Raw genomic sequence first — 27,559 nt, 5'->3', positions numbered from 1 at the left:
TTTCCTGTGATTCCTATCAGGATTTTTGCACTATACAAATTAAAATGGGAGACTAGAACCTAGCCAAGATAGTTCCCTTCTTCTGCAGTGCATAGGTGGGGTGGGAGGACCATCATCACACAGAGATACAGGAATTGAGCCTGCCAGAAATCTGACCCAACAAATATTGTTTCCAACAGGCAGCTCTTGTGCGACTAGAGTAATAAATTGTCCTGCTTGGACCCTGAGTACATGGAACAAGTCTCATACAGGATCTGCTTTTGAGAATTGAGTTTCATTCTTGGGATATTCCAAGCCATCATGAATAGTAACCAATCAAGCTGGAGGGGCAGCCAGGAGCACAATCAGCCTATTAGGGTATATCCTGTCCGATTTGATGGCCACATGATGGCAACCCAGATATGCATGGAATCCAATAGCACAACTGCATCCTCTGATGGGCTGAGGTACTCAGAATACTCAACTATTTGTACTGGGAACTTGGTAAAGTATCCTTTGTAATACTGCCAGGGGCCAGTTTTAGGTTTCTGAAGGTTTCTGAAATGATTGCTTAAAGGCAGGCAATGTATCTGAAGAAACCAGTTACCATGTGTTCAGGTACTCGACAAGCAGCAAAACGGAATGGGTCACACCACAGACATTTATAATTAAAATCATAACAAAGAACTTTACATCAGCAAACAACTCCGTAGAACGGGACTCATGTGGAATAATAGAGTCTTTCACTCTGGGGTAAGACAAACAAATGAACAATTGTGGCCTCTAAATCCACTGTACTCTCTGAAAAAGCTGGAGGTAAAGATACAAGCTAATATTTCCAAAATTAAACAGCAATTCTGCCCACTCATACAGCAAAGCCTAAAAGAATGGGAGCTGTGGATACATTCCCAGACACCAAATCATGGGTATAAGAAAGACTTAAGGGGATGGTTTGGGTCTGAACTGGGAGTATTAAATTCTATTGATCAGGAAGCCTTACTCAGGAAAGTAAGCACTGTGAGTTGTTATATTGGACAGATTGTAGCAGATAGGGCCTGGCGTTCGGAAGATCTCGTGATGTTACGGGAAGACAGGGCCCCTGCCCCCTTTGATAAGAAAATTAACATAGGAATGTAGCCCCCCAAACTGGATTCCGGTAACTTTCCACTTGCCCAGGTAACTTTCCATCCCCTACTAACCATAGATGGTAAAGACAGACCCCCACCTGACGTAGAAGCCCCCTAGACTATAAAACCCCACGGGAAGAGAGAATAAAGGCCTTTGATCCTCCACCACATTGGTGTCCGCGTGTTTCTTAGGCCCGAGCGACCCTGGGGAAAGGGGGTCGCCGTGCTGTTTCCTGAAACCAGGCCGCCTGCCTTGTATCAGAAGGCAACATTCTGGTGCCGAAAACCCGGGAAGCCGATCAGCGCCCGGGGAACGGGAATTCGCCTGGACAGGAGGCAGCGGCTGCAGCGGCCGGTTCCGTCTGCAGCGTGGGGAGACGTCCCCGGACCAGCAAGGAACATGGAATCCATTGCAAAGGTCGTATCAGATATGCATGCACAGTTTGGGTTAGAATGCAAAATTAAGGATTTATCTCTCGCATTGCCGAGATTGGTTAAGCTTGGGGCTATAGAAAGCCCCACGGATATCCTCCATCCGGAGGTTTGGGATGGTTGCACAACGGTCCTGGCCGAAGACACTATGTGTTCCGGCTCAGGGAAAGCCCTAAAATTCTGGGGCAAAGTTCTCCAGCCTTTACAGAAAGCTCGACAAGAGCAGGAAGCCTGGAAAGCCGCACAAACCTGCTTGCTAGCCCCCCCACAGCCCGGGGTAGGTGCGGCGACACAGACTGCGGAGATTCTTGACCCGGGCGGTCTCGCGGGGGAGGCACGGTCGGCCAAAACCCCCCAGAGAGCGGACTCACCATCAAGGGGGGGAGGACACGCACGGGCGTTCTGGCGGGGGTGGGCAGAGGAGGCGCGGAACGCGGTCGACCCCTGCTGGGAGCGGCCCCGGGAGCGGCGCCGGGAGCGGCACCGGGAGCGGTGGGGACTCCCCGCCGCCGTATGGGTTTGAAGATGGCGCCGAAGCACATGGTGAGGGTGGAAGTAAGGGGACAGGGGGCGGAAATGCAGTCAGCGCGCTCCAGAATGCACGCGTGGGAGAGCGGGGAGAAGGGGCGGCCCCCGCGGTACGGCGTAAGACCAATCAGAGCGCTCTATTCAAATTAAGTCCTTATAGGGCAAGAACCTCCCCCAGCAGGAGGCGGGGGGACCCCAGGGGGAGGGAACGGCCCGACTCCCGCAGGAGGGGGCGGGGTCGGAGCCCGGCAAAAAGGCAGAGCAGCCCGGAAGTGCTAACTCACTCTGCTTCCGCCTTTGACTCTGACTCGGTCTGGGACGAAAGGGAGTCAGGGAGTTCGGATTCGGAGAGTTCGGATTCGGATTCTAGCTTTAACAGAGGGAGATCAGCGGCATACAAGGTTTCTAGTCGCAGGGCTCCCGCATGGGTGAAGGGGTCATTAGAGAAAGACCGGACTCCGCTTACGGATTGACGGAAAATAAAGATGTTTTGCGCGGAGTGGAGCCCGTCTGCTAACCTGGTGCTCCCAGTCCGTGTGAGGGGAAGAGGCGATAACCAACAGAGGACTTACTCCCCTGTAAACCCAAAGGAAATCCAGGCAATAATCAAAGCGATTACAGACAAGGGAATTAATTCTGCCATGGTTACCACACTTATTGATGGCGTTTTCGGAGGGGATGATATGTTGCCTTTTGATATTAAACAGACGTGTAGGATGATTTTTGATGGCACGGGGATGATAGTTTTTAAACAGGAGTGGGAAGATCAATGCACAAAGGAGCTGGCCCAAGTGACAGGACCTAACCATCCACTGCATGGCTCCAGCATACAGAGGCTAATGGGCAGAGACCCCACTATGATCACCCCCCAGGCGCAGGCTGAGGGCTTGCGGGCCCATGAGGTTATGACAACCACCCGTGCTGCCCGGGAAGCTATCCGTGCAGCGGCTAAAGTAGTAGCCAGTCCATCCCCATGGTCAACCATTAAACAGAGTGAGAGCGAGAGCTTCACTCAGTTTGTGGACAGACTTCAGGCAGCACTGGACTCCTCTTCGCTGCCATCGGAGGCTAAGGGTCCTGTGCTGGCAGACTGCCTGCGCCAGCAGTGTAACTCAGCCACCAAAGACATTTTAAGGTCACTGCCACCTGAGGCTAATGCAGCAACCATGATTAGGCACGTTGCAAAGGAAGAGCATCTGGCTCCCATCCAAGCAGCAGTTCACACTGCAATAACCAGTGTGATGGCATGCCTTAAGTGTGGCCAGGCAGGCCACCTGGCAGTAAACTGTCCCCAGCCAAGGCACCTATCAGCAACAGCTCCACCACACCAAGGGGAATATTGTGGGCACTGGGGCTGCGAAACCATTGTTACAGATGCCAGACCGTCGGGGCCTGGGTGGGGTCCACAAGAGCCCGACAAATTCTTACAGTTCACCTGGGCACCCAGTGGCTGCAAAACACCCGTCTTCCTCCAGGGAAGCTTTTAACAGTCTTGCAGCCACATCACCCCAGTTGGGCCATAGGCCGAACGTGGACAGTTGTCTTTCAAGGGTCAAAAGAAAGAGTAAATGTGCGAATCATCAGGCTTCAACCGTCGGCGCCCCGAGTGGTTGGACCAAACAAAGTGATTAAAAGCGTGCCGAAAGGGAAAAATGCAACCTACCCTAAAACCCTACCCACTGGAGTCAGCAAAGTCCCAACCAGCCATGCGGAAGCCTTTCAGACAGACCGCGCCGCCAGGTCGGACTCAGACCCAATCCTTCGTATGTTAGAAGCTACCTTTATATCCCTGAATGAATCCAACCCTAACCTAACCGAATCCTGCTGGCTTTGCTACGATGTCAAACCTCCCTTTTATGAAGGAATTGCTTTAAACACTCCCTTCAGTTACTCCACAGCCGATGCCCCTCACCAGTGCAGATGGGAAACCCCTCGCAAAGGAATCACCCTGAGTCAAGTCACAGGCCAGGGCAGATGCTTTGGCAATGCAACACTAGCTAGGCAGAAAGGCAACGTCTGCACCAAAGTTGTCAAGCCTAACAGGAAAAACAATAAGTGGGTAGTCCCATCCGCACCTGGGATGTGGGTTTGCCAGTGATCTGGAGTGAGTCCCTGTGTGTCTCTTGCCAAATTTGATGACTCTAATGACTTTTGTGTCCAAGTTCTGATTGTTCCTAGGGTCCTGTACCACTCAGACGAAGAAGTGTACCACCTTTTTGAGGAACCCAGCCGGCTCCACAAAAGAGAAATACTAACAGGTGTAACTATCGCAATGCTGCTCGGTTTAGGAGCAGCAGGAACGGCAACGGGTGTCTCAGCCCTAGCGACACAGCACCAAGGACTGTCCCAGCTGCAAATGACCATCGACGAGGACCTGCAAAGGATCGAGAAATCCATCTCCTTCCTGGAGAAGTCAGTCTCCTCTCTCTCGGAAGTGGTCTTGCAGAACAGGCGAGGTCTGGATCTCCTGTTCATGCAGCAAGGGGGCCTGTGTGCCGCCTTGAGAGAGGAGTGCTGCTTCTATGCAGACCACACAGGAGTCGTAAGAGACTCCATGGCAGAACTCAGAAACAGACTGGCTCAGAGGCAGAAGGACAGGGAAACCCAACAGGGCTGGTTTGAGTCCTGGTTCAATCAATCACCATGGCTAACCACTCTGATTTCTACCCTAATAGGTCCATTGGCATTGCTGCTTCTAGCAGTTACCTTCGGACCTTGCCTGCTGAACAAGCTGGTCTCATTTGTTCAGGCCCGCCTGGAATGGGCCAACATCCTGTTCATCGAATCCAACCAGGGAACACTGCCAGCCACAAGTCCTAACCTTGACTGGCGAAAAACTTACTCAGATGTACCAAACCCCCTTTTCCTTATCGAACTGCAACCTTATACCTCATTTCAGTGTATGACTACCTCATTCATTTGTGAAAAAGGGGGGGGGAGATGTAGCAGATAGGGCCTGGCATTCGGAAGATCTCGTGATGTTACGGGAAGACAGGGCCCCTGCCCCCTTTGATAAGAAAATTAACATAGGAATGTAGCCCCCTGAACCGGATTCCGGTAATTTTCCACTTGCCCAGGTGACTTTTCCATCCCTACTAACCATAGATGGTAATTACAGACCCTCACCTGACGTAGAAGCCCCCTAGACTATAAAACCCCACGGGAAGAGAGAATAAACGCCTTTGATCCTCCACCATAATGGTGTCCGCGTGTTTCTTAGGCCCGAGCGACCCCGGGGAAGGGGGTCGCCGTGCTGTTTCCTGAAAACAGGCCCCCTGCCTTGTATCAGTAGGCAACAAGTAAGGAGGATTTTAAGTTCCTCACAGCAGAAGCTGTGTCCACTTGGCACCTACAGCCATTCAAGGCAGACTGTGAAGTCTCCAGAACAGTTTGATGTTGCAGTGTTAAAACAACTTTCTGCCAGTGCTGGTAAACTGCCATGGCTTGGCTGAACCACCTATAGCTAAAGAACCACATATGAATTTGCATTTTCAGAGGGAACTTCCTGTGAAGTTTGAATGCGCTTTTTTAGTGACAGCAGCCTATTCAACACTGCCTTGGCTCACCTGAAGCCCTCTTGGCTTTCACTGAGTGTCCACGTTCACATGGTGGCTGTTGAATTATCAGAGAAGCTGTTCCTGGTTTTTCAAGAAACTGTTCTGAATTCTCCACTAAATGCTAAGAGAGCTCTGTTGTGCTACCATTTTTGGTGAGATTTCAAATGGTTTATTTTTGTGCTATGATGAATTTTAATAATTGCTATAAGTATGCTATAGTCAAAATGAGGGAGAAAGAAACCCAATTGTTAAACTAGACTGCTGTGACTGGAATCTACAGCTGAGATATTAAAGCCCAACTGTCATTCTTAACAATTAACTCCACCCGCTGGCAATATTGGAAGAGAAAATGAACATTATTAATGAGATAACTGATCATTATTTCTTTTCTCTCCCACCATTAGAACAATATGTTGCAGTATATCAACGAAGAATAATTTACATCATATACACTGTGTGCTTTCAGCAGTGCTTTGCTATCTCCTGCTTTCCCAACACCACTTTTATGGAATTAATGCTTTTTTCCAAGTTTTCCTTTGCTGCCGTGGGCTGTGTAAGGCCTGAGGGAGCCAGTACAGGCTGCAAATGTTACTCAAAATGCCCGGTTTGCACCTGAACCCCAGAGGAATGATCCACATCCCCACTGACAGGGACCTATTTGTGAGGACTTTCTGAGCACTCTGAAGCTTCTGATTCAGCTTCTCACTCAGCACAGCCCCTCCTCCTGCTGCAGCCAAAACCTTGACATTGTGGTAGAGTAAATGCCCCTCAGGCCCAGTGGGTTGGGAGACAGTTCTCTGCACAGTAAGGCACCTGCCCACCCTGAAAGATGTGCTGATATCACCTGGAAAGCCCCACCTTTGTTGGGGAAGCTTCATGACCAAGACTTTCCCCAAATTATTTCAGAAACCTGGTGTCTTTCAGTGATAAATGTTTTTGTAGACAGGATGGATAGGTTCTGCTTAAGCTGTGCCCTCAGTCACATGTGGGAGCAACGTCACAGGCTGTGCCACCCAACCAAGCCCAGCAGGCCGGGAGGAGAGCCCGGGGGCAGCAGGAAACTGAGAGAAGGCCCTGCTCTAGAACTGAGGGAGTTGCACCAGAAGCAAACTCAGATGGTAACTTGAAGAGATTCCCTCTGTGCTCAAAGTTTGTCTGAGAAGACTAAGACGGGAGCTTGTCAAAAATCCCAGGAAATATCTGGGAAAAGGTTTTATGTATGTTGGTTGTGACCAGGTACAAAGCTCCTGCGGGAAAAGAGCCTCTGCAGCAGGCTGGCTGGCTGAAGGGGTCTTACTTCTTCCTAGAATAAAGATTACCACTGAAATGAAATTTTATTTTTATTGTATGAGGGGAAAATATTTTCCAGACCTCTAAAACTAGTTTCAAAAACACAGATGTGTTGTGGAAAAAGTAATGAAACATACAGGGATTTCTCTCTACAAGAGATATTTCTAAATATTTCTAAAAATGCAAAGTGAAGACAAAATGAGGTCATTTTTTGGATTCTAAAACTACTTAGAAAAATCTTGAACTACTATAGGAATTGGGAAGAAATATTTGGGGGTGTCTCTCTACAGAAAAACGATTTTGAAATATTTCTACAAATTTCTAATATTTAAAAGTGAAAAATTAAGCAAATGGGGTTGCTTTTTCTCAGGAGCCCCATGCTGCTGCCTGCCCCCTGGGCTCCCCCAGCCCTCGGGACCCCGCCGCTGGTCACAGCAGCCCCTGCCTGGCTCCTGCCTGCCCACAGCGTGGGCATCCATGGCTGCTCCTGGCCACGGAGCTCAGCCAGTGCTGCTGCCGGCCGGGCTGTGCTCCTGCTGCCACCCAAACACTGGGGTGACGGCACCTTCCCTTTAGTGCAACAAAAGAAAGGGCCACCACCTAGCCTGGCAGAGAGCAGGGTTAACTTCATTGCTGTTTGGAGGGCAGGCCCAGGGGGCTCAGGGCAGAGGAAGGGACATGTTGGTCTCAGGAGGGGCTGGAGGGTGCTGGGCTGCTGCTGGGGTCTATAGAAGGAGGCGGGACGGGAAAGAGGAGGATCAAAAAAGAAATGAAAGTAGCTTAGGGATACACATGGGGAGAGGAGGTGGCAGTGCGATCTCCAGGCGAATAGGAGATTTCATTGTCGATGGCTGTTCTGGAGCCTTCAGCTCAAAACTCTTGACAGGGCTGCCCAGGACCTTCTTACTACTGGAGGAGCTGCTCCTGCTGTTTGGGTGTGAGGTGCAGCCACTGTCTTAAAACTCTTGTCCAGAGGTGGAACTGTGGAAAGAAGAGGTGTCTGAGGCCCCAGGTGCCAGTGGCACACAGGGAGCCTCCTGCACAGCCGGGCCCAGAGCTGGCAAGGCTCCCCAGCACTGCTGGAGCTGCTGGCACAGCTTGGCCCAGCTGCACAGCTGCCCCTCAAGGCCCCGGCCAACAGGACACGGCTCTGGGCAGGCTCCCTGGGCAGGAGCGGGCCCCAGAGCGCCTCTGCCTTTCAAGGGCAATCTCGTCCCTGCTCTTTCTCCTCCCCACCGTGCTTTGCCTCTGCCCTGTGCCCCTGGAGCTGCTCTTGGCCAGGCAGTCTCAGTGGGAGCCAGCACTGGCTGCAGCCCTAGAGGGCCCCCCAGGACAAGGCCCAGCATTGAGGAGGCCAATGAAAGCTCTGGGCAGCAGCAGAACTCTCAGTAGAGTTCTTTGGACAATCATGGACTGGCCACACCTACACTGCAGCCTCACTGGGAATGTTTCCTGTCTGAAGTAAACTTTCAAAAGAAGCTGTTTGAGGGAAAGGTGAACTAAACACTCACCCTTTTCTCTTCCAGCAAGTCCAAATTTGGACAGAGCAATAGATGAAGATCAGCTCCAAGACAAGCAGGCCTGCCAGTAACCCTAGCCAGAAGCCTGTTCCCTGACAGAAACCCCTTCCAAGGCCCTTCTGGGAATCAGGAACATGTGCTGTGGTTCCAGCTGCACCTGTGGGAGCAATGGGGAGCGTGAGCCCGTGCTGTGCTGCACTGCTGAGCTGGCAGCACGGTGGATGCGGGCAGGACGTTCTCCGTTTCCCCCAGAGCTGGGGCCTGCAGGCACCTTGCCACCCCTTGGCACAGGCTGTGCCACCCAGCAAAGCCCAGCAGGCCGGGAGGAGAGCCCGGGGGTGGCGCAGCTGCTTGGGCAGTGGCTGCTTGGAGGGACAGGGGCCAAAGCCATCCCTGAGCAGTCACTGCCAGCCCTGGCCCTCCCTGCCCCGTGACAGCTCCCCCAGCCCCAGGGCACAGAGTCAGGCCCTGGCAGGACCCAGTGCAGCCCCTGCCCAGCCGGTAGCCAAGGCTGGCTCTGGCCCTGGGCTCACGGCAGGGCTCCCACTCGGGGCTGCTCCTGTGCCTTGGGCCTCTGGGCACTCAGGGCCAGCTCCAGAGCAGCTGCAGCGGGAGGGACGTTGGTGCCCGAGTCCCCTTTTCCCCGGGGCTCTGAATGAGTTCCAGAGGCCTCAAGGCCTCAAGAGGCACCTCCAGCTTTGGCTGCGGTTAGGCCGTGCAAGGGCAGGCCCCAGTGGAAGAGCTGCAGCCACCCAGCCCTGCTGAGCCCAGCACAGCAATTACCTTCTGAGCCTGAGCCCATGCCCATGCCTGTGTTTGGCTTGGCCTTCCTTCCTGCAGCAGGGGCTGCCAATCGGCCTCTGCTTCTTTGGGGAAACACCTCCTTCTGTCCTGCCTTTTGGCGCATCACTGGAGAAACAAAAATTACACCTTAACAGATGGAACAGTTATCCATTTCTTTAATGGCATCTTCAGGACGTCATGCTTATGCAAAATCGGGTAAACTCAACAAATCATCTAGGCTTTTTCCACTGGGCCAGGGCCCACCCTCCTCCAAACAGCTGCCAGTCAGTGCTGAGCAGAAGTTGTGAGTGGATCGTGCAGGGCGAGGCCACATACGTACATGGCTCTGTTCTGGCACCTGCCATGATGCCCCCCTGGCCGAGCTTTGGGCTCTGAGCTGGCAGCTCTCTCAGGGGAAAGGCCTTGACCTACCCTCACCATCTCTCAGAGGCTCAATCCTGAACGTGGGCTGGGAAGCCAGATCACCTTTACCAACAGGCTCATCTGCAAAGAAAGGCAGGACACAACAGCTCCAATGGCACTGCTGAAGATTCTCCTTCAGGCCCGAGTGGCAGTGAGGGCACCTGGGTGATTGGTGCCCTCCAAGGCACTCCCTCAGCTCTGCCTTCCACTCAGGAGCAGGGCCAGGGGAACTTCGTGCCTGCAGTGGCCCCACACTGGGATGGAAGGAGCCCCATGCGGGGTAGTTGGGGCAGAAAGGACTCCCTGGAGCTGCCAGCAGCTCCAAACCCAGCCCCAGGCAGGGCCAGGCCTTGGCAGTGGCAGCAGAAGCAGAAGCAGCTCGGGCTCCCTGGGGGCAGCAAAGGAGCTGAGAAAGGCTCAGCCCTGGGGCACAGCCTTGTGCCCAGCCCCTTCCCTCTCTGCTCTTCTCTGTGGCTGTACAGAGCACACAGAAGGACACAGTGGAATTGCACACAGGAGGAGGATGGACAGATAAATACTCCTTCCTCCCACTGACAGCGATCCTGTGGGATCCCTCAGGGCTCCAGAAGGCAGCAGGGTAAGGTTTCCAGAACTGATCAACCTTCAGTGAAGTTTAAGGGAACTGGCTCATGAGTAAGCTCTTGCCACACTGCCACCGATTACTCTGTCAGGAAAGGTACATTGAGAACTTGCCTTCAACATCTGGCAAGGTCTTCAAAGTACCATTTACCAGCATTTCCAACTAATCCAAGTCACGTGCCAGTCGAGAAGGGAGCACAGATGCTACAGAACCATTTCCATTGTGTGCTGGGATCCCCTTCTCCCTTGGGGAATTGGGCACTGCAAGGGGGTAAGGTAAGGCTGCGGGAGCCGGTGCCTCCTGGTCACTCTCCATGCTCTTTGCAGGTCCTGTGCAACATCCCTGGAGGGGCAGCTGCAGCAGCCCAGGGCCCTGGGGCTCTCTCCCTCCCACACAGGAAAGCCTCACTAAATGCTTGGGGAAATCTGCAGTGCCACAGCTGTCGCTCCCAACCTCCGTCTTTCCCTCCTGCTTGCCCACTTGCCCATGGAACAGCTCCCACAGCCCAAGGGGCACATGACCAGGCCCTCTCAGGACACACTGGAGCCTTGCTCTCCCCCTCTGCCCTTTCCCCACCAAGGGCACCCTGTGCAGCCGCTCCCAGGTTTTGGGACGTGTCTCCCACGGAGGGAGCCCAGCAGGACAGCTCAGTACGCGAGTGCCCTGAGACTGCTCGGGACAATTCCTCTGGGCTGTGCCTGCCTTGTCCAGGCTGTGCCTGCAGTGCTAAGCAGCAGAGAGGGCAGCTCAAGCCTCAGCAGGGCTCAGGCCCAGAGGCACAGCAATTACCTCCTGTGGCTGTGCCTGGCATCACCCTCCTTGCTGCAGGAAATGCCACCTTCCATAGAGCCCCTCTGTCCATCCCTTGAGAAAGGAAGAGGCTTGGTGGGATCAGATGGGATCATTGCTCATCTAGGTGGTTGCCTCTTCAGAAGGCAATACTTGTCCACAACATGGATAAGAATCAGGAAAATCCTGATCCCCACAGGCCTTTGGGGCTTCCTATGGCCCTCCCTCTGCCAAGCAGCCACACCTCAGGATGTGCCTGGGGACTGGGAAAATGCAGGGGATCCATGGTGCAGTTTGGGCTGCATGGCAGCTGATGCCAAATGCCTTCCTGCAGAGGCTGGGGAGAAGCTGCAGCCAGGCCAGGCTGGGAAACAGCCCTGCAGGGTGTTGAAGCACCAGCAGGGCAGCGAGGCCGCCATGGATCCCTGCCCGCTGTTCAGGGCACGGCGTGTCCAGATGTGCAGCCAAAGCCCCCGGCTGCTGAGCACCAGGACAAGGCTGAGGGAAATGCTCTCACCATTACCTTTGTGCAGTTCCGTCACCATGGTATTTGGCTCATGTGCTTTCTTGTGCCCTGTGGCTTTGTTCTTCCCTCTCAGAGGACCTTAAAAGAAAGTGGTTCCATTTCCTATGAGTGGATCCCACAGAAGAAGGGCTCTGCCTGTGGGGTCAGCAGGGACACACTACTCACCCCTGCGATGGAAGCCTGGCTTCGGTGAAGGAACCAGCAAAGGAACAGGAAAAGTCCTCCCTGCAGACACATCTGTAACACAACAGCCACAGAAGCTTCTGTAACAGGTTCCTGCCAGGTTGTCAACAATTATTCCTTGATGGGAGAGTGAGAACATACCTGCAGGAGGTTCCAAAGGCTTCAAAACTTTATCTAGCCAATCTAATGGAGAAATCTTCCTAGCAAGCTCATCTAGAACAGAGCAGAGATGAGAACATTTTTTCAGGGCATGCTGGGATCCCCGTCTGCCTCCGGGAAATGGGCACTGCAAGGGGGTCGGGTAAGGCTGTGGGAGGCAGATGTCAATGGACATGGCCAAAGCTGCACAGGGGCCTGGGAGCTCTGGGCAGGCTCCTGGTCACTCTGCACCCTCTTTCCATGCCTGTGCGACACCCTTGGTGGGGCAGCTGAAGCAGCTCAGGGCCCTGTGGGCTCTCATACCCACAACTGCAACTCTTGCTAAATGCCTAGGGAAAAGTGCATCAGGCAGTGCCACAGCTGTCCCCCGTCCGTCTGACTCTCCTGCCCTTTCTCCTGCCTTTCCCACCTTCTTCTATCTCTCCATCCCTCTTTGCCTTGGGACCCCTTCCCCATCCCAAGGGCACATGGCCAAGCCTTCTCAGGACGCACTGGAGCCTTGCTCTCCCCCTCTGCCCTTTCCCCACCATGGGCACCCCGTGCAGCCGTTCCCAGGTTTCGGGACGTGTCTCCCATGGAGGGAGCCCAGCAGGACAGCTCAGTACCCGAGTGCCCTGAGCCTGCTCGGGACAATTCCTCTGGGCGGTGCCTGCCTTGTCCAGGCTGTGCCTGCAGTGCTAAGCAGCAGAGAGGGCAGCTCAAGCCTCAGCAGGGCTCAGGCCCAGAGGCACAGCAATTACCTCCTGTGGCTGTGCCTGGAATCGCCTCCCTTTCCGCAGCAGAGGCTTCCAATGAGTCACTGCTTCCTCCAGGAAACTGAGCCTTCCGCACAGCCTCTCCATCTGCTTCTGGAGAAAGGATGAGGTACAGCTGGCTCAGGTGGGGCTGTTCCCCATTGAGGATGGGGCATCTTCAGGAGGCAATGCTTGTCACAGACATGGTTAAGAAGCAAGAAATCCCTATAAAATTTTGGTTAGGCCAAGGCCCTCTCTACTCCAAACAGCTGTCCCTTCTGATTTGACTGGCGACAGGGAAATCCCAGGGGACCTGAGGTCCGTGCTGCTGTTTGGGCTGCGTGGCAGCTGATGCCCAATGCCTTCCTGCAGAGGCTGGGAAGAAGCTGCAGCCAGGCCAGCCTGGCAAACAGCCCTGCAGGGCGTGGAAGCAGCAGCGGGGCAGCGAGGCTGCCATGGATCCCTTCCCGCTGTGCCGGGCACGGCATGTCCAGATGTGCAGCCAGAGCCCCCGGCTGCTGAGCCCCAGGACAGGGCTGAGGGAAATGCACACACCTTGTCCTGCCTGCTGCATTTCCTTTGTCCTTTGCCTCATGTATTCAGATGGCTCATGAGCTTTCTTCTGTCCTGTAGATTTGTACTTTCCTGTTGGAGGACCTTTGAAAAACATGGTTTGATTTCCTATGAATGGATACCACAAAAGCAGAACTCAGCCTGTGGGGTCAGCAGGGACACACTACTCACCTCTGTGATGGGAGCCCTGCTTCGGTGAAGGAACCAGCAAAGGAACAGGAAAAGTCCTCCCTGCAGACACATCTGTAACACAACAGCCACAGAAGCTTCTGTAACCAGGTTCCTGCCAGGTTGTCAACAATTATTCCTTGGTGGGAGAGTGAGAACATACCTGCAGGAGGTTCCAAAGGCTTCAAACCTTTATGCCCCCCATCTAATGGAGAAGCCTTTCCAGACACCTCATCTAGAACAGAGCAGAGATGAGAACATTTTTCAGGGCATGCAGAGATCCCCGTCTGCCCCTGGGAAATGGGCACTGCAAGGGGGTCTGGTATGGCTGTAGGAGCCAGATGTCAATGGACAAGACCAAAGCTGCACAGGGGCCTGGGGAACTCTGGGCAGGCTCCTGGTCACTCTACACGCTCTTTGCATGCCCTGTGCAACACCCCTGGTGGGGCGGCTGAAGCAGCTCAGGACCCTGGGTGCTCTCACTCCCACAGCTGCAACTCTTGCTAAATGCCTGGGGAAAACTTAATTAGTCAGTGCCACAGCTATCCCCCTGTCCGTCTGACTCTCCTGCCCTTTCTCCTGCCTTTCCCACCTTCTTCTATCTCTCCATCTCTCTTTGCCTTGGGACCCCTTCCCCATCCCAAGGGCACATGGCCAAGCCCTCTCAGGACACACTGGAGCCTTGCTCTCCCCCTCTGCCCTTTCCCCACCATGGGCACCCCGTGCAGCCGTTCCCAGGTTTCGGGACGTGTCTCCCATGGAGGGAGCCCAGCAGGACAGCTCAGCACCCGAGTGCCCTGAGCCTGCTCGGGACAATTCCTCTGGGCTGTGCCCGTCTTGTCCGGGCTGTGCCCCCAGTGCCAAGCAGCAGAGAGGGCAGCTCAAGCCTCAGCAGGGCTCAGGCCCAGAGGCACAGCAATTACCTCTTGTGGCTGTGCCTGGCATTGCCTCCCTTCCTGGAGCAGAGGCTTCCAATGAGCCACTGCTTCCTCCGAGAAATGCACAGCCTTCCTTCCCCACAGCCTGTCCATCTGCTTCTGGAGAAAGGATGAGGTACAGCAAGGTCAGGTGGGGCTGTTCCCCATTGAGGATGGGGCATCTTCAGGAGCAAATGCTTGTCACAGACATGGTTAAGAATCAGGAAATCCCTATAAAATTTTTGGTTAGGCCAGGGCCCTCTCTACTCCAAACAGATGCCCCATCTGATTTGCCTGGAGATGGGAAATTGCAGGGGATCTGAGGTGCGTTGTGCAGTTTGGGCTGCCTGTCAGCTGATGCCACATTCAATGCTGCAGTGGCTGGGGGGAAGCTGCAGTCAGGCCAGGCTGGCAAACAGCCCTGCAGGGCATGGAAGCAGCAGCGGGGCAGCGAGGCTGCCATGGATCCCTTCCCGCTGTTCCGGGCACGGCGTGTCCAAATGTGCAGCCAAACCCCCGGCTGCTGAGCCCGAGGACAAGGCTGAGGGAAATGCACCCACCTTGTGCTGCCTGCTGCATTTCCTTCGTCCTTTGCCTCATGTGTTCAGATGACTCATGGGCTTTCTTCTGTCCTGCAGCTTTATTCTTTCGTTTTAGAGGACCTTAGAAAAACATGTTTCCTTTTCCCATTAATGGATCCACAGAAGCAGGGCTCAGCCTGTGGGGTCAGCAGGGACACACTACTCACCCCTGCGATGGGAGCCAGGCTTCTGTGTAGGAATGAGGGAAGGACGAGGAAAAGTCCTCCCTGCAGGCACATCTGTAAGACAACAACCACAGAAGCTTCTGCCGCCTCTACTCAGCTCCACGGACACCACTGAGCCGCAGGAGCGGTGTGGGGATCGCACAGGGCGAGGGCACACACGTGCATGGCTCTGTCCTGGCACCTGCAGCGATGCCCCCCTGGCCGAGCTTTGGGCTCTGAGCTGGCAGCTCTCCCAGGGGAAAGGCCTTGACCTACCCTCACCATGTCCCAGAGGCTCAGTTGTGGACATGGGTTGGGAAGCCAGATCAGCTTCACCAAGAGGTTCAGCTGCGAAGAAAGGCAGGACAGAACATCACCCGTGGCACTGTAGAAGACCCTCAGGGTGTGGAAGGCTCAGCCCCGGGGCACAACCGTGGGCCTGGACACATTGACATTGCACATGGGAGGAGGATGGACAGCTAAATGCTCCTTCCTCCCACTGACAGTGATCCTGTGGGATCACTCAGGGCTCCAGAAAGGAGCCGGGCAATGTTTCCAGAACCCTTCTGCCCTGACTTAACCTCTAACGAAAATGGCAGATGAACGAGCTCTTGCCACTTGGATAGTGATTAATATGTCACTTGAAAGGGAAATTCAGAACTTGCCTCCAGCATTCTTCAAGACATTCCGAATATCATTCAACAACAATTCCAAATAATCAAAGTCGCGATCCAAATCTAGAAGGGAGCAAAGACCAGACCCATTTCCATGATGCGCTGGCATCCCCTTCTGCCTCTGGGAAATGGGCACTGCAAGGGGGTCAGGAAAGTCCGTGGGGGCCAGATGTGAATGCACAAGGCCAAAGCTGCACAGGGGCCTGGGCAGCTCTGGGCTGGCTCCTGGTCACTCTCCACCCTCTTTGCAGGCCCTGTGACACATCCCTGGAGAGGAAACAGGGGCATCCCAAGGCCCTGGGGGCTCTCTCCCTCCCCCAGAGGAAATCCGCCATAAATACCCTGGGGAAAACCATCCCCAGCGCTTCCCGGGGAGCAGGGAGCGCTGTCCCGGGAAAGGGAAGCCAGGCTGCCGGCTCACCTGCTCGCCACGCTTGCAGCGGAGCAGCCTGGGCAGCCCTGGCAGGCAGGGCCACGGCCAGCAGGAGCAGGAGGAAGAGGCGCAGAGCAAGGGCCATGGTGCCTTGCCCTCTGCCAGTCCCGCAGCTCTTGCTGCCACCGCTGTCCTGACACCGCTGTCCCAATGTCAGCACCACTGCTGCCACCGCCACTGCTGCTGCCGCAACAGTTGTGCTCAAGCACTGACTGCTCGCTCCTTGTGCAACCACCGGGTCTGGAACCTCTGTGACCTCAGAGCCAACTGTGACCTCAGCCTGCTGTGACCCCTGAGCCTGCTGTGACCTCAGCCTTCTGTGACCCCTGAGCCTGCTGTGACCTCATGGTCTCAGCTGTACCCCCAAGTGGACCCTCAAGTGTAGTAATGGACTGCCTTGGTTGTAAATATTTTGCTTCATCAAAGGGCCACTGCTCAGCAAAACCTTTGTTCTGCCTGCTGACATTTCTGGTCAGGCTGTGTCCCTGGAGATGGTCCAGGCCCAGATGAAGCCAGGGAAGGAAATGTGCCCTCAGCCCAGGGACGCTCAGCATGGGCTCCCCCAGTCCTCGAGGCCCCACCGCTGGTCACACCAGCCCCTGCCTAGCTTCTGCCTGCCCACACCGTGGGCATCCACGGCTGCTCCTTGGCATGGAGCTCAGCCTGTGCTGCTGCTGGGTGGGCTTTGCTACAGCTTCCACCTGGACACTGAGGTTACAGCTCCATCTCTTTATTGTAGCTGAAGAGCTGGGCAAAGCTCTGGAATGGAGACGGGGGGTGGGGGACAGAACACCTTCAGTGTCATTTGGCAGGCAGGTTAGATGGTTTTGGGAGGAGGGGGACGTGGTGGACCCAGCTGGGTATGGAAGGTGCTGAACTGGTTTTGGGGTCGTGGCAGTTGTCAGGATGGACTGGGAGGGGGTGGAGGCATATTGGTGATCCTTGTGGGGAGTGGAGGAGGCTCAGGGATTCCCACAGGGAGAGGAGGTGGCATTGGGACTTCCACAGGCGGTTTCCTCATAGATGGCAGCTGTTCTGGGGTTGTCCTCTGAGGGCTTCTGATGGGTCTGCCCAGGTCCTCACCACTGCTGGAGGAACTGCTCAAGTTATCTGGGCGTGAGATCCTGCCACTCTCCTTCAGCTGCTATCAAGAGGTGGAACTATGGAGAGAGGAGGTGGCTGAGGCCCCAGGTGCCAGTGGCACACAGGGACCCTCCTGCACAGCCGGGCCCAGAGCTGGCAAGGCTCCCCAGCACGGCTGGAGCTGCTGGCACAGCCTGGCCCAGCTGCACAGCTGCCCCTCAGGGCCCCGGCCAGCAGGACACGGCTCTGGGCAGGCTCCCTGGCCAGGAGTGGGCCCCAGAGCACCTCTGCCTTTCAAGGGCAATCTCATCCCTGCTCTTTCTCCTCCCCACCGTGCTTTCCTCTGCCTGTGCCCCTGGGGCTGCTCTGGGCCAGGCAGCCTCAGTGGGAGCCAGCACTGGCTGCAGCCCCAGCGGGCCCCCAGGACAAGGCCCAGCAATGAGGAGGCCAATGAAAGCTCTGGGCAGCAGCAGAATCCTCAGCAGGGTTCTTTGGACAACCATGAACAGGCCACACCTACACTGCAGCTTCCCTGGGAATGTTCCCTTCCTATAAGAAGCATTTAAAGGAAGCTGTTTGAGGTCGAGAATTACAAAACACGATTTTCCCTTCCAGCAATACCAGATTGCGCATGGCTGGAATTTTCCTTCTCTGGGAGGCAGCTCCTCCTGCCTGGCAGTTGTGTCCAACGGCTGGACTTTCCCACCCCCAAGCTGAGCTCACTGCTCTGTGTTCTGGGCACTGGCACAGGAGATCACATCCATGTCAGCCACAGCCTAGCATGCTAAGGAATGAGTGATCTCTGGCTGGAGACAAGTGCCACATTCCCTCCAGTCAGCAGCTTCCCAGCTGGAAATTTGGCACCTTGGGGGGGCCATGGCTAACACAGCCCTTTGGCTTCATAGGAAAGGTGAAGCCTTTACTTCACCATTTCCTCTTCATGTGCAATTTAAGGCACTGCTTCCTCTTGTGGTCCTCAAAGGACACAGTCAATAAAACAGGGGGAACAGTCACCCAACCTCTTCAATGCTTGGATGGGATGCCAAGGGAAACCCTGAGGAGCACAGGGTGGGTCTGTGCAGCCTGACAAAGCCAGAGGCCTTCCATGATGGAGTGGCTGCCTCAGTGACGCGGTGCCAGAGTTCTTCAGCCTGGGCTGCTCCCAGCACTGTCACCAGGAGGGGGCTGCCCACAAAAAGCCCTCACAATTTGGGTGCAGCTGTAGGGCACAACTGCTGTATGGCACAGGTGGAATGCTTCAAGGGCAGGGACAAGGAACAAGGAAAGGTCTTCTGTATGACTCCCAAAGGTGTTTATGCCCAGGAAGGTCAGGCACAGAAAGACACAAGTCCAGGCTCTAGAAGAGGTTTTTAAACAGGTGAGGTTCAACGGGAGGGTACAAAACTTTAACCAAGTGGGGGAAAGCTGGGGAGAAGCATAAGGCAGGGAATACAGTGCTTAAAACAATTGGGAATTACAGGGGAGGGGAAGAGGTTAAACAAAGCAATGGGACCTCGTGGTATACATAAATGACAGGGAAGTTTCTGGAGAAAGGAGCAGGTATGAGGAGGGACTGACATTGCTCCTCCTAGGAGAAGGAACAGGGAACATTGAGGAACAAAGTGACAGGTCTTTGGGAAGATGGAAAACCAGGACAAAACCAACAAGAGAGGTGCAAAGGAACAATCCATTAAGGATAAAATATGCTATAACAATACAAGAGATGGGGGGGGTGGATTATAGAATTGACCATTGAAACTGACTTGCAATTGAAAACACAATAGAGACACACCGCAACACCCCAGTGTGGTAGTCTGTTATTTTACAGTTTGTTCTTCTGTAGTAAGTTTTAAATATTCCTTGTTATACGTTTGTAATATTTCATTCCACGTATCCCACTTGGTTTCTCTGGTGGTTCAGTCCTGAACCACCAAGTATATGTCAATGCCCCTGTCCATCAAAGACAGCACAGCCTTTTGTTCTGGCGTGTACCCTGTCATTCATCCCTTCTTCGAAGCAAATTGGATTTCAAGGTTTGCTCCTTCCCGTTGTTGGTTTCTATTGGATAGCCCTTGCACTGCACTCCTTCCCCAATGCCTTCCCCTTGGTAAAAAGTTGTGTCCCTCCCATTCTTCCCTCCCTTCCTGAAAAATCAGTGTTTTGCCCCAGTTATTGTCAGTTGTCCCTGACTCCTCTGGGGACATAAACCTTCCTTAGAACTCAGACAAGTGATCTCTCTCTATTCCTTCGCCTCAGTCCCTCGTACTGGGTTGCTGCTGAGTCACCCATGCCACAGGTGTCGGCTGCAGGGAGCAGCAAGCCCCTGTACGCACCACCAGCCGGGAAGGTCCCTGTAGGGATCCAGGGGCAGCCTCTCTTGTGACTGTCCGTGGGACTCAGGGAGTGAGCTGGCCGGAGAACATATTGCCTGTGACCCATCCGCGAAGTTACACCCCAGTGCACAAGGGAAGAGCTAGAGATGCCACCACTCTGGACTTCTGCCATGCCCTGGACACATCAGCCCTGCCCAGCATCCTTGTCCCTCCTTTGGTGAGCTATGGATCTGATGGAGGCACAGTTTGGAGAATGAGCAATTGCCTGGCTGGTCACATCCAGGGGGTTGTGGTCAATGGCTCAGAGGCCCGATGGACGTCAGTGACCAGTGGTGTCCCTCAGGGTGACAGCAGAAGCTCCCTGGACACTGGGGACTCAGTGTCCTGGTGGTGCTGCTGGACAAGAGAGCTGGAGGTGCCTCCAAAGCAGAACTGTTGTGATTGCCCAAGTCTTTCAGACTTGCTCAGGGAATGAGCACCTGATTGAAGTGAAAAGATACTGAGAAACCACACAATCCCTTCCCTGGGAAGAAACATCTCCCCATCCAAACCTCCAAGAGGAACAGACATATATATACATCTATCTATTATCTATCTCTCTATCTATTTATCCATCCATCTATAAATCTAAAAAAATAACTTCAGCTTAAAATAAAATCTCTTTATTTATCCTTATTCTATGAAGTAGTGGTTAGAAAGAAATTTTATTTTATACAGTTACATTTAGTAAAGACATTAAATAAAAGGTGCTTTTATTGTGTGAAATACTGCAACTGCAGCAAATCCCTTCCTGACTGACATTCATGAGTGCCTGCTGTCAGGGAGGGATCAAAAGGTCCTGTCCAGAGGGTGGGAGCAGATGTATGCCCTCTTCTCCAGGATCTACTTTGCAGCTTTTTTCATCGAATCATCCAGGTTTTCATTGGCATCACTGGAGAAAGAGAGAAAAGTCAAATAAGGGACCATAAAGAGCCCTTGTTAATTTCTTTCAAGAAGTGTTTTTGAGTACAAATGCAAGAGGGAGTTCCAGGAAGAAACTGAACATTGTCTTCTGAAAAAGATTGATTATTACAGACTTCGCTTTGGCAAGCCAATGCGCAGTAGGTCAGTACTTCTCAAAGAGTCCAAATCCCTCACTTCTATCACTGACTTGTCAGGAGTATGTACATAAAATATAGATTTTATATCGGTCAATAAAGAACCCTGGCAGTTTGCTTAACTATGAAGTGAACAGACTCTTCTCAACAGGTTCCAGCTCTGCTGCTTGTTTGAATTAAAAGCAGAGGAAAACTCTTCTGTTGGTCACATCAAACCAACAAAAGTTTCATAAGTCTGTGAAAGACATAAGAGTGTAAAACTGATTCCATTTTATAGTACTTACAGTCTTCTAATTCAGCCATGGGATACTAATGCCATCGTTCATTATACCAAATAACGGTAGTAAGCACTGGAAAAGAAGTTATATTTTAAACTAAGTTTTAAAATAGTGAATGAATTTCATAAAGAAAACCATGTTTTAACACAGAACTGGAGCACATTTGCTTGTCCCGCAACACCACTGTTGCCATGAAAGTTTACATGAGCTACTAAATAAGTATTGCCCTGTCCTGAACTCTGCTGCCCAAACACTGCTAAGAACTTGCTGTGCCTCTGCCCTGTGCCCCTGGGGCTGCTCTTGGCCAGGCAGCCTCAGTGGGAGCCAGCACTGGCTGCAGCCCCAGCGGGCCCCCCAGGACAAGGCCCAGCAATGAGGAGGCCAATGAAAGCTCTGGGCAGCAGCAGAAACCTCAGAAGAGTTGTTTGGGCAACCATGGCCTGGCCACAACTCCACAGCAGCACGACTACGAGTCAGGCTACCAATGCTATGGAACACAGTTATAAGAAAACTGTGGAGAAAAATCAGCAACCGATCGTCTCGTCTTGATTGCCAGCTTGCGAATGCCAAGATAGCAGCCTATCAGCACAAGTGGCACAGAGCACACTATCACCACTGTGCCTATCATGCACGTCCTCTGTGCATCCTGGGGGCAGACAATTCTTGGAAGGTGCACTGGATCCGGGGTATATATTCCTGCTTCAGTGACAATGTCTGTGGGAGGAATGGGGAGCGTGAGCCCGTGCTGTGCTGCACTGCTGAGCTGGCAGCACGGTGGATGCGGGCAGGACGTTCTCCGTTTCCCCCAGAGCTGGGGCCTGCAGGCACCTTGCCGCCCCTTGGCACAGGCTGTGCCACCCAACCAAGCCCAGGAGGCCGGGAGGAGAGCCTGGGGGCGGCGCAGCTGCTTGGGCAGTGGCTGCTTGGAGGGACACGGGCCAAAGCCATCCCTGAGCAGCCACTGCCAGCCCTGGCCCTCCCTGCCCCGTGACAGCTCCCCCAGCCCCAGGGAACTGACTGACAAAAACTCCACAGCCAGCAAAGAGATTGTCCCAGTGATTGTCTGCTGCTCTTCTTCCCTGCAGTTGATCCCAGAAACATCCCTCAGGCTGCTCTAAATGCCCACCCATGGGCTGACCAGCCCCTATGCTTTTCCAGTCTGCTCTCAGAAATTTTGCCACAAATCTACCAATAAATTCCAGGTTAACTCTGGGAATTGCACTCTACAGTTTGCTTCATTTTTTCCCAATCCCTGGAATTTCCTGTATATACTAATCGTCTTAATGAGCTCTGATTCTTTTCAGTGGTTTTTTTTTTTTTTGTATTGAGACAGATGAAACAGCCTTATTGGTTTTAGTATTGGCAGGTCTGTTTTTTTTCTTAGCAAGGTGGTTTACTTATTATCTACATGTAAACATAATTTTATTTATGGTATTTTGTGCCCCAATTACTTTGACAATCTGTCATTCACTTCTTAGTCAATGTTCCATATATGAACAATTTTGAATCTGTTTTTATAGGAATATAAAGATCTCAGAAAGCTGTCTTTTTAATTTTGATGACACTCTTTCTCCTGATTCCCAGCTTTTACAATGATCCTTTTTGAAACATCCCTGAGGATAGGTAGAGTTACTTGGGAAATGCTTGGCTTAACCTGGGAATGGGTTATTATTTTAGTGCTATAAACCTACATTGCTTCAAGCTTCACAGCCACAGTCATGATTTGTGGCTCAAGGCATGGATGCCTGTCTGAATTAAAACAATGTTTGTGAAGCAGCTGAAGAGCTTAGACCTCAGACATTGAAATTCCTGGGAGGAGGAGGAAAAAAGGATAAAATCATGTTTCAAAGGCTGTTTTTTCACTTCTAGTATGCCAGAAATATGGTAGACTACACGTGTCTTCAAGTGTCATTTAATTCCAGAACAACTCTCTACCATGCCAGTCACCAGGACAAATTACTCAAGACTTTGCAACCTAATGCATCAGCTTTAGTTCTAGTGAGAGGTAGGCCTTAATTCCTGTCTGATTAGAGCAAATCCACCAAACAATCTTGCCTCTGTGTGAATGGCAAGAAGAATTTGCTTGTGAACAGGTGAATATGTCCCACTCAATCATGACCAAAATTTGCCTTGACTTGGAAGCAAGTAGACAAGGAGCAATGCAGTATTTGAGTTTCATTCAGTGATAAATGGGGCAAGAAGCATTAACAACTTCCCTGTTTTACAGAACACAAGTACTGATACAGCCAAAAATGCACCCACATGAAGGGATCTTCAGGACATTCCTTTATTTCTTAACTAGGAAAGGGCAGCAAAATGCTGGCATTTATCTGAGCTGGAGCAGTGTTCCTCCCCGGTTTCTCCTTGAGCACACTGTCTGTTGTTTGCAGACTTCACTGCCCAGACCATGAATGCTCTCAGGGCCAATTGCTAAAGGACCCAACTACCAAAATACAGGTGCCACATAATCACCCCAGCACTAATCCAGCACTGCTTTGATAGTGCCCAGGAACACAAAATGGCTTGGCTTGGAAGGGACATTTAAAGGCCGTCTAGTCCAATGCCGTGCACTGAGCAGGGACACCTTTAAGTAGGTCAGGTTGCTCAGAGCATGAGCGTGAATGTTTGCGGGGATGGATGTCCACCTCTCTGGGCAACCTGTGCCAGGCTTTCAAAACCTACAGTGAAAGAATGGGTTTCTTTTGTCCAGTCTGAGTTGACCATCTTTTAGATTAATAGCATTCTCTCTCAGTCTGCTCACAAAAGGCTCTACTAAAAGTTCTGTCCCATCTCTTTTACAAGCCTCCTTCAGGTACTGAAAGGCAGCAATCAGGTCTCCCTGGAGTCTGCTCCCTTCCAGGCTGAACGCCACCAGCTCTCCCAGCCTGTCTCCAAAGCAGAAGGGCTCCAGCCCTCAGAGCATTTTGTTCCTCCTCTGGAATAGATCCAACAGGACCATGGCCTTCCTGTGTGGGGAGCCCAGAGCTGGATGCAGTACTGTGTCGTGGTACAGACAAAGAGAGTACAAAGCAACATACTCTGTTTACAGAAGGCTTCAAAGCCTGTTTTTATTCTAGCATGCATGCTTGTTCTACATTCTTACAAAGCTCATAAGTTTACACTTTACTCACTGGTCACGAGAGACAAGCAAAGTGCTTCTTAAAATAGGCAGTTGCAGATTTATCTTATTTATCCTATTTTCTTTCTTGGTTTCTATGTCAACAACCTTGGTAGGGATTCTTTCAGGGTTTACATGGATCCTCTTATCAAACTTCTCAATGACTCACAGAGGTCCTTGTAAAACCTCTTCCACAGTACTCTAGGTGAGGTCTCACCAGAGCAGAGGGGTGGAATCACCTCCTTCAAGCTGCTGGGCACTCGCCTTTGGATGCACATGGCTGGCTCACGTGCAGCCTCTCATCTTGCAGCACCCCCAAGTCCTTCTTGGCAGGGCTGCTCTCCATCCCTTCATGGCCCAGCCAGTGAGATCAGCTGGGCTGGGACTGTGTCACAGCCCTTGGACAGAGCAGCTCCCTGCCAAAGAAGGCAGATCCCAGTGCCCACACAACTCCACCCTGGCCATGAGGTCACAGCAGGCTCTGAGGTCACAGAGGTGCCAGAGCCCCGTGGTTGCACAGCAGCACAAGGAGCGAGCAGTCAGTGCTTGAGCACAACTGTTGCGGCAGCAGCAGCGGCGGTGGCAGCAGTGGTGCTGACATTGGGACAGTGGTGTCAGGACAGCGGTGGCAGCAAGAGCTGCGGGACTGGCAGAGGGCAAGGCACCATGGCCCTTGCTCTGCGCCTCTTCCTCCTGCTCCTGCTGGCCGTGGCCCTGCCTGCCAGGGCTGCCCAGGCTGCTCCGCTGCAAGCGTGGCGAGCAGGTGAGCCGGCAGCCTGGCTCCCCTTTCCCAGGACAGCGCTCCCTGCTCCCCGGGAAGCGCCGGGGATGGTTTTCCCCAGGCCTTTAGGGAGGGTTTCCACTGGGGGAGGGAGAGAGCCCCCATGGGCCCTGTGCTGCCCCTGTTGCCTCTCCCGGGATGTGTCACAGGGCCTGCAAAGAGGGTGGAGAGTGACCAGGAGCCAGCCCAGAGCTGCCCAGGCCCCTGTACAGCTTTGGCCTTGTGCATTCACATCTGGCTCCCACAGCCTTACATGACCCCCTTGCAGTGCCCATTTACTGTAAGCAGTGGGGGATCCCAGCACACCATGGAAATGCCCTGGTCTTTGCACTCTTCTAGACTGGAATGATAAGATGGCTTATGTGGAAAAGCTGGTGAACGACAGTATGAAGACTCTAGGGCATGGTGTAGGCAAGTTCTCTGTGTTCCTTTCCTGAAAAATAATCAGTGTCCATGTGGCAACGGCTCAGTCATGAGCCCTGTCCCTTAACATAATCTCTGGGTTTAAACAATCTGGAAATCTTGCCCTGCTCCCTTCTGTGATCCCACAGGATCGCTGTCAGTGGGAAGAAGGATCATTTAGCTGTCCATCCTCCTCCCGTGTGCAATGCCACTGTGTCCTTCCGTGTGCTCTATGCAGCCACAGAGAAGAGCAGAGAGGGAAGGGGCCGGGCTCAGGGCTGTGCCCCGGGGCTGAGCCTTTCTCAGCTCCTTTGCTGCCCCCAGGGAGCCTGAGCTGCTCCTGCTGCCACTGCCAAGCCCTGGCCCTGCCTGGGGCTGGGTTGGGAGCTGCTGGCAGCTCCAGGGAGTCCTTTCTGCCCCGACTGCCCCACAAGGGGCTCCTTCCAACCCAGTGTGGGGCCACTGCAGGCACGAGGTGCCCCTGGCCCTGCTCCTGAGTGGAAGGCAGAGCTGAGGGAGTGCCTTGGAGGGCACCAATCACCCAGGTGCCCTCACTGCCACTTGGGCCTGAAGGAGAAATGGAACTTCCCATTAAGGTCCTCCTAAATGGAAGAACCGAGACATAGGAGACACGAAATCCTTGGAGGCAGCCAAACGTCTGGAGCAGATGCTGACTGACCTGGAGAGACGCCGTGGTGGGTGCATTTCCCTCTGCCTTGTCCTGGGGCTCAGCAGCCGGGGGCTCTGGCTGCACATCTGGACACGCCGTGCCCGGCACAGCGGGAAGGGATCCATGGCAGCCTCGCTGCCCCGCTGCTGCTTCCACGCCCTGCAGGGCTGTTTTCCAGCCTGGCCTGGCTGCAGCTTCTCCCCAGCCTCTGCACGAAAGCATTTGCCATCAGTTCACAGGCAGCCCAAACTGCACCACGGGCCATAGATGCCCTGAGATCCCCTGCAATTTCCTAATCTCCAGTCAGATCAGGTGTAGGGGCTTTTTCAGTCAGGGAGGTCTCTGGCCCAGCCCCAATAACCTGGCCATTTTCCTGATCCTTATCCACGACTTGACAAGTATTGTCTCCTAAAGTTGCCACCTCCTGCAATGGTTCCATCTGACCCAGCTGTCCTTTTTCCTTTCTCAAGCAATGGAGCAAAAGTCCATGCAGGTGGGGCCATATCCTGTAGGAAGCAATGGCTTTGTGCCAGCCACTGATGCAGGAAAGGAGGAGATGCCAGACATGGGCACAGGTACAGGAGATAATTGCTCCACCAGGCTCAGCCCTTGGTGGGGCTGTGTGGCAGCAGCTCTTTCCCCCAGGGCCTGCCCTTGCCCAGCCCGGCAGCAGCCAAAGCTGGAGGAGGCTCTGGAGGCTTGGAGGCCTCTGGAGCTTGTTCACAGCCCCGGGGAAAGGGGACTCGTGCACCAACGTCCCTCCCGCTGCAGCTGCTCTGGAGCTGGCCCTGAGTGCCCAGAGGCCCAAGGCACAGGAGCAGCCCTGAGTGGGAGCCCTGCCGCGAGCCCAGGGCCAGAGCCAGCCTTGGCTCCCGACTGGGCAGGGGCTGCACTGGGTCCTGCCAGGGCCTGACTCTGTGCCCTGGGGCTGGGGGAGCTGTCACGGGGCAGGGAGGGCCAGGGCTGGCAGTGGCTGCTCAGGGATGGCTTTGGCCCGTGTCCCTCCAAGCAGCCACTGCCCAAGCAGCTGCGCCGCCCCCGGGCTCTCCTCCCGGCCTGCTGGGCTTTGTTGGGTGGCACAGCCTGTGCCAAGGGGCGGCAAAGGTGCCTGCAGGCCCCAGCTCTGGGGGAAACGGAGAACGTCCTGCCCGCATCCACCATGCTGCCAGCTCAGCAGTGCAGCACAGCATGGGCTGACGCTCCCCATTGCTCCCACAGAAGTGCTTGGCAAGTCAGACACTGACGCCCAGAATCACGGAAAAACACCAAGAATTATCTGCCCCCAGGACGTGCGCAGGTCCTGCATGATAGGCACGGTAGTGACACTGTTCACTGTGCCAATTTCCGTGGTACTGTGCTATGCTGGGTTCCGGTTGTGGAAGGGAAAGAAACGGTAAGTGTTGGCCCATCTCTACCCTCCAGCTTCTTTAAAGGCTGCACATAGTCAGGGAACATTCAGGGAACAGAGAGGCTGCAGTGTAGGTGTGGCCAGTCCATGGTTGTCCAAAGAACCCTGCTGAGGGTTCTGCTGCTGCCCAGAGCTTTCATTGGCCTCCTCATTGCTGGGCGTTGTCCTGGGGGACCCGCTGGGGCTGCAGCCAGTGCTGGCTCCCACTGAGGCTGCCTGGCCAAGAGCAGCCCCAGGGGCACAGGGCA

General features: G+C 53.7%; 1 protein-coding gene across 1 annotated transcript in view; it reads right to left on the bottom strand.

The window, feature by feature from the left end:
- Positions 1 to 2,346: 2,346 nt before the first annotated feature.
- The window catches only part of LOC141729977 (uncharacterized), a 105,026-nt gene continuing 79,813 nt past the window's right edge, over positions 2,347 to 27,559 (bottom strand). Inside the window, exon 5 of the mRNA XM_074546635.1 lies at positions 2,347 to 2,379. Within this exon, the coding sequence (XP_074402736.1) occupies positions 2,347 to 2,379 (33 nt within the window). The remainder of the gene's footprint in view (positions 2,380 to 27,559) is intronic.

This window comes from Zonotrichia albicollis, chromosome 8 (genome assembly GCF_047830755.1).
Source record: "Zonotrichia albicollis isolate bZonAlb1 chromosome 8, bZonAlb1.hap1, whole genome shotgun sequence".
NCBI lineage: Eukaryota > Metazoa > Chordata > Aves > Passeriformes > Passerellidae > Zonotrichia > Zonotrichia albicollis.
The sequence above is the reverse complement of the archived record's forward strand: the minus strand, read 5'-3'. Positions and strand labels throughout refer to the sequence as shown.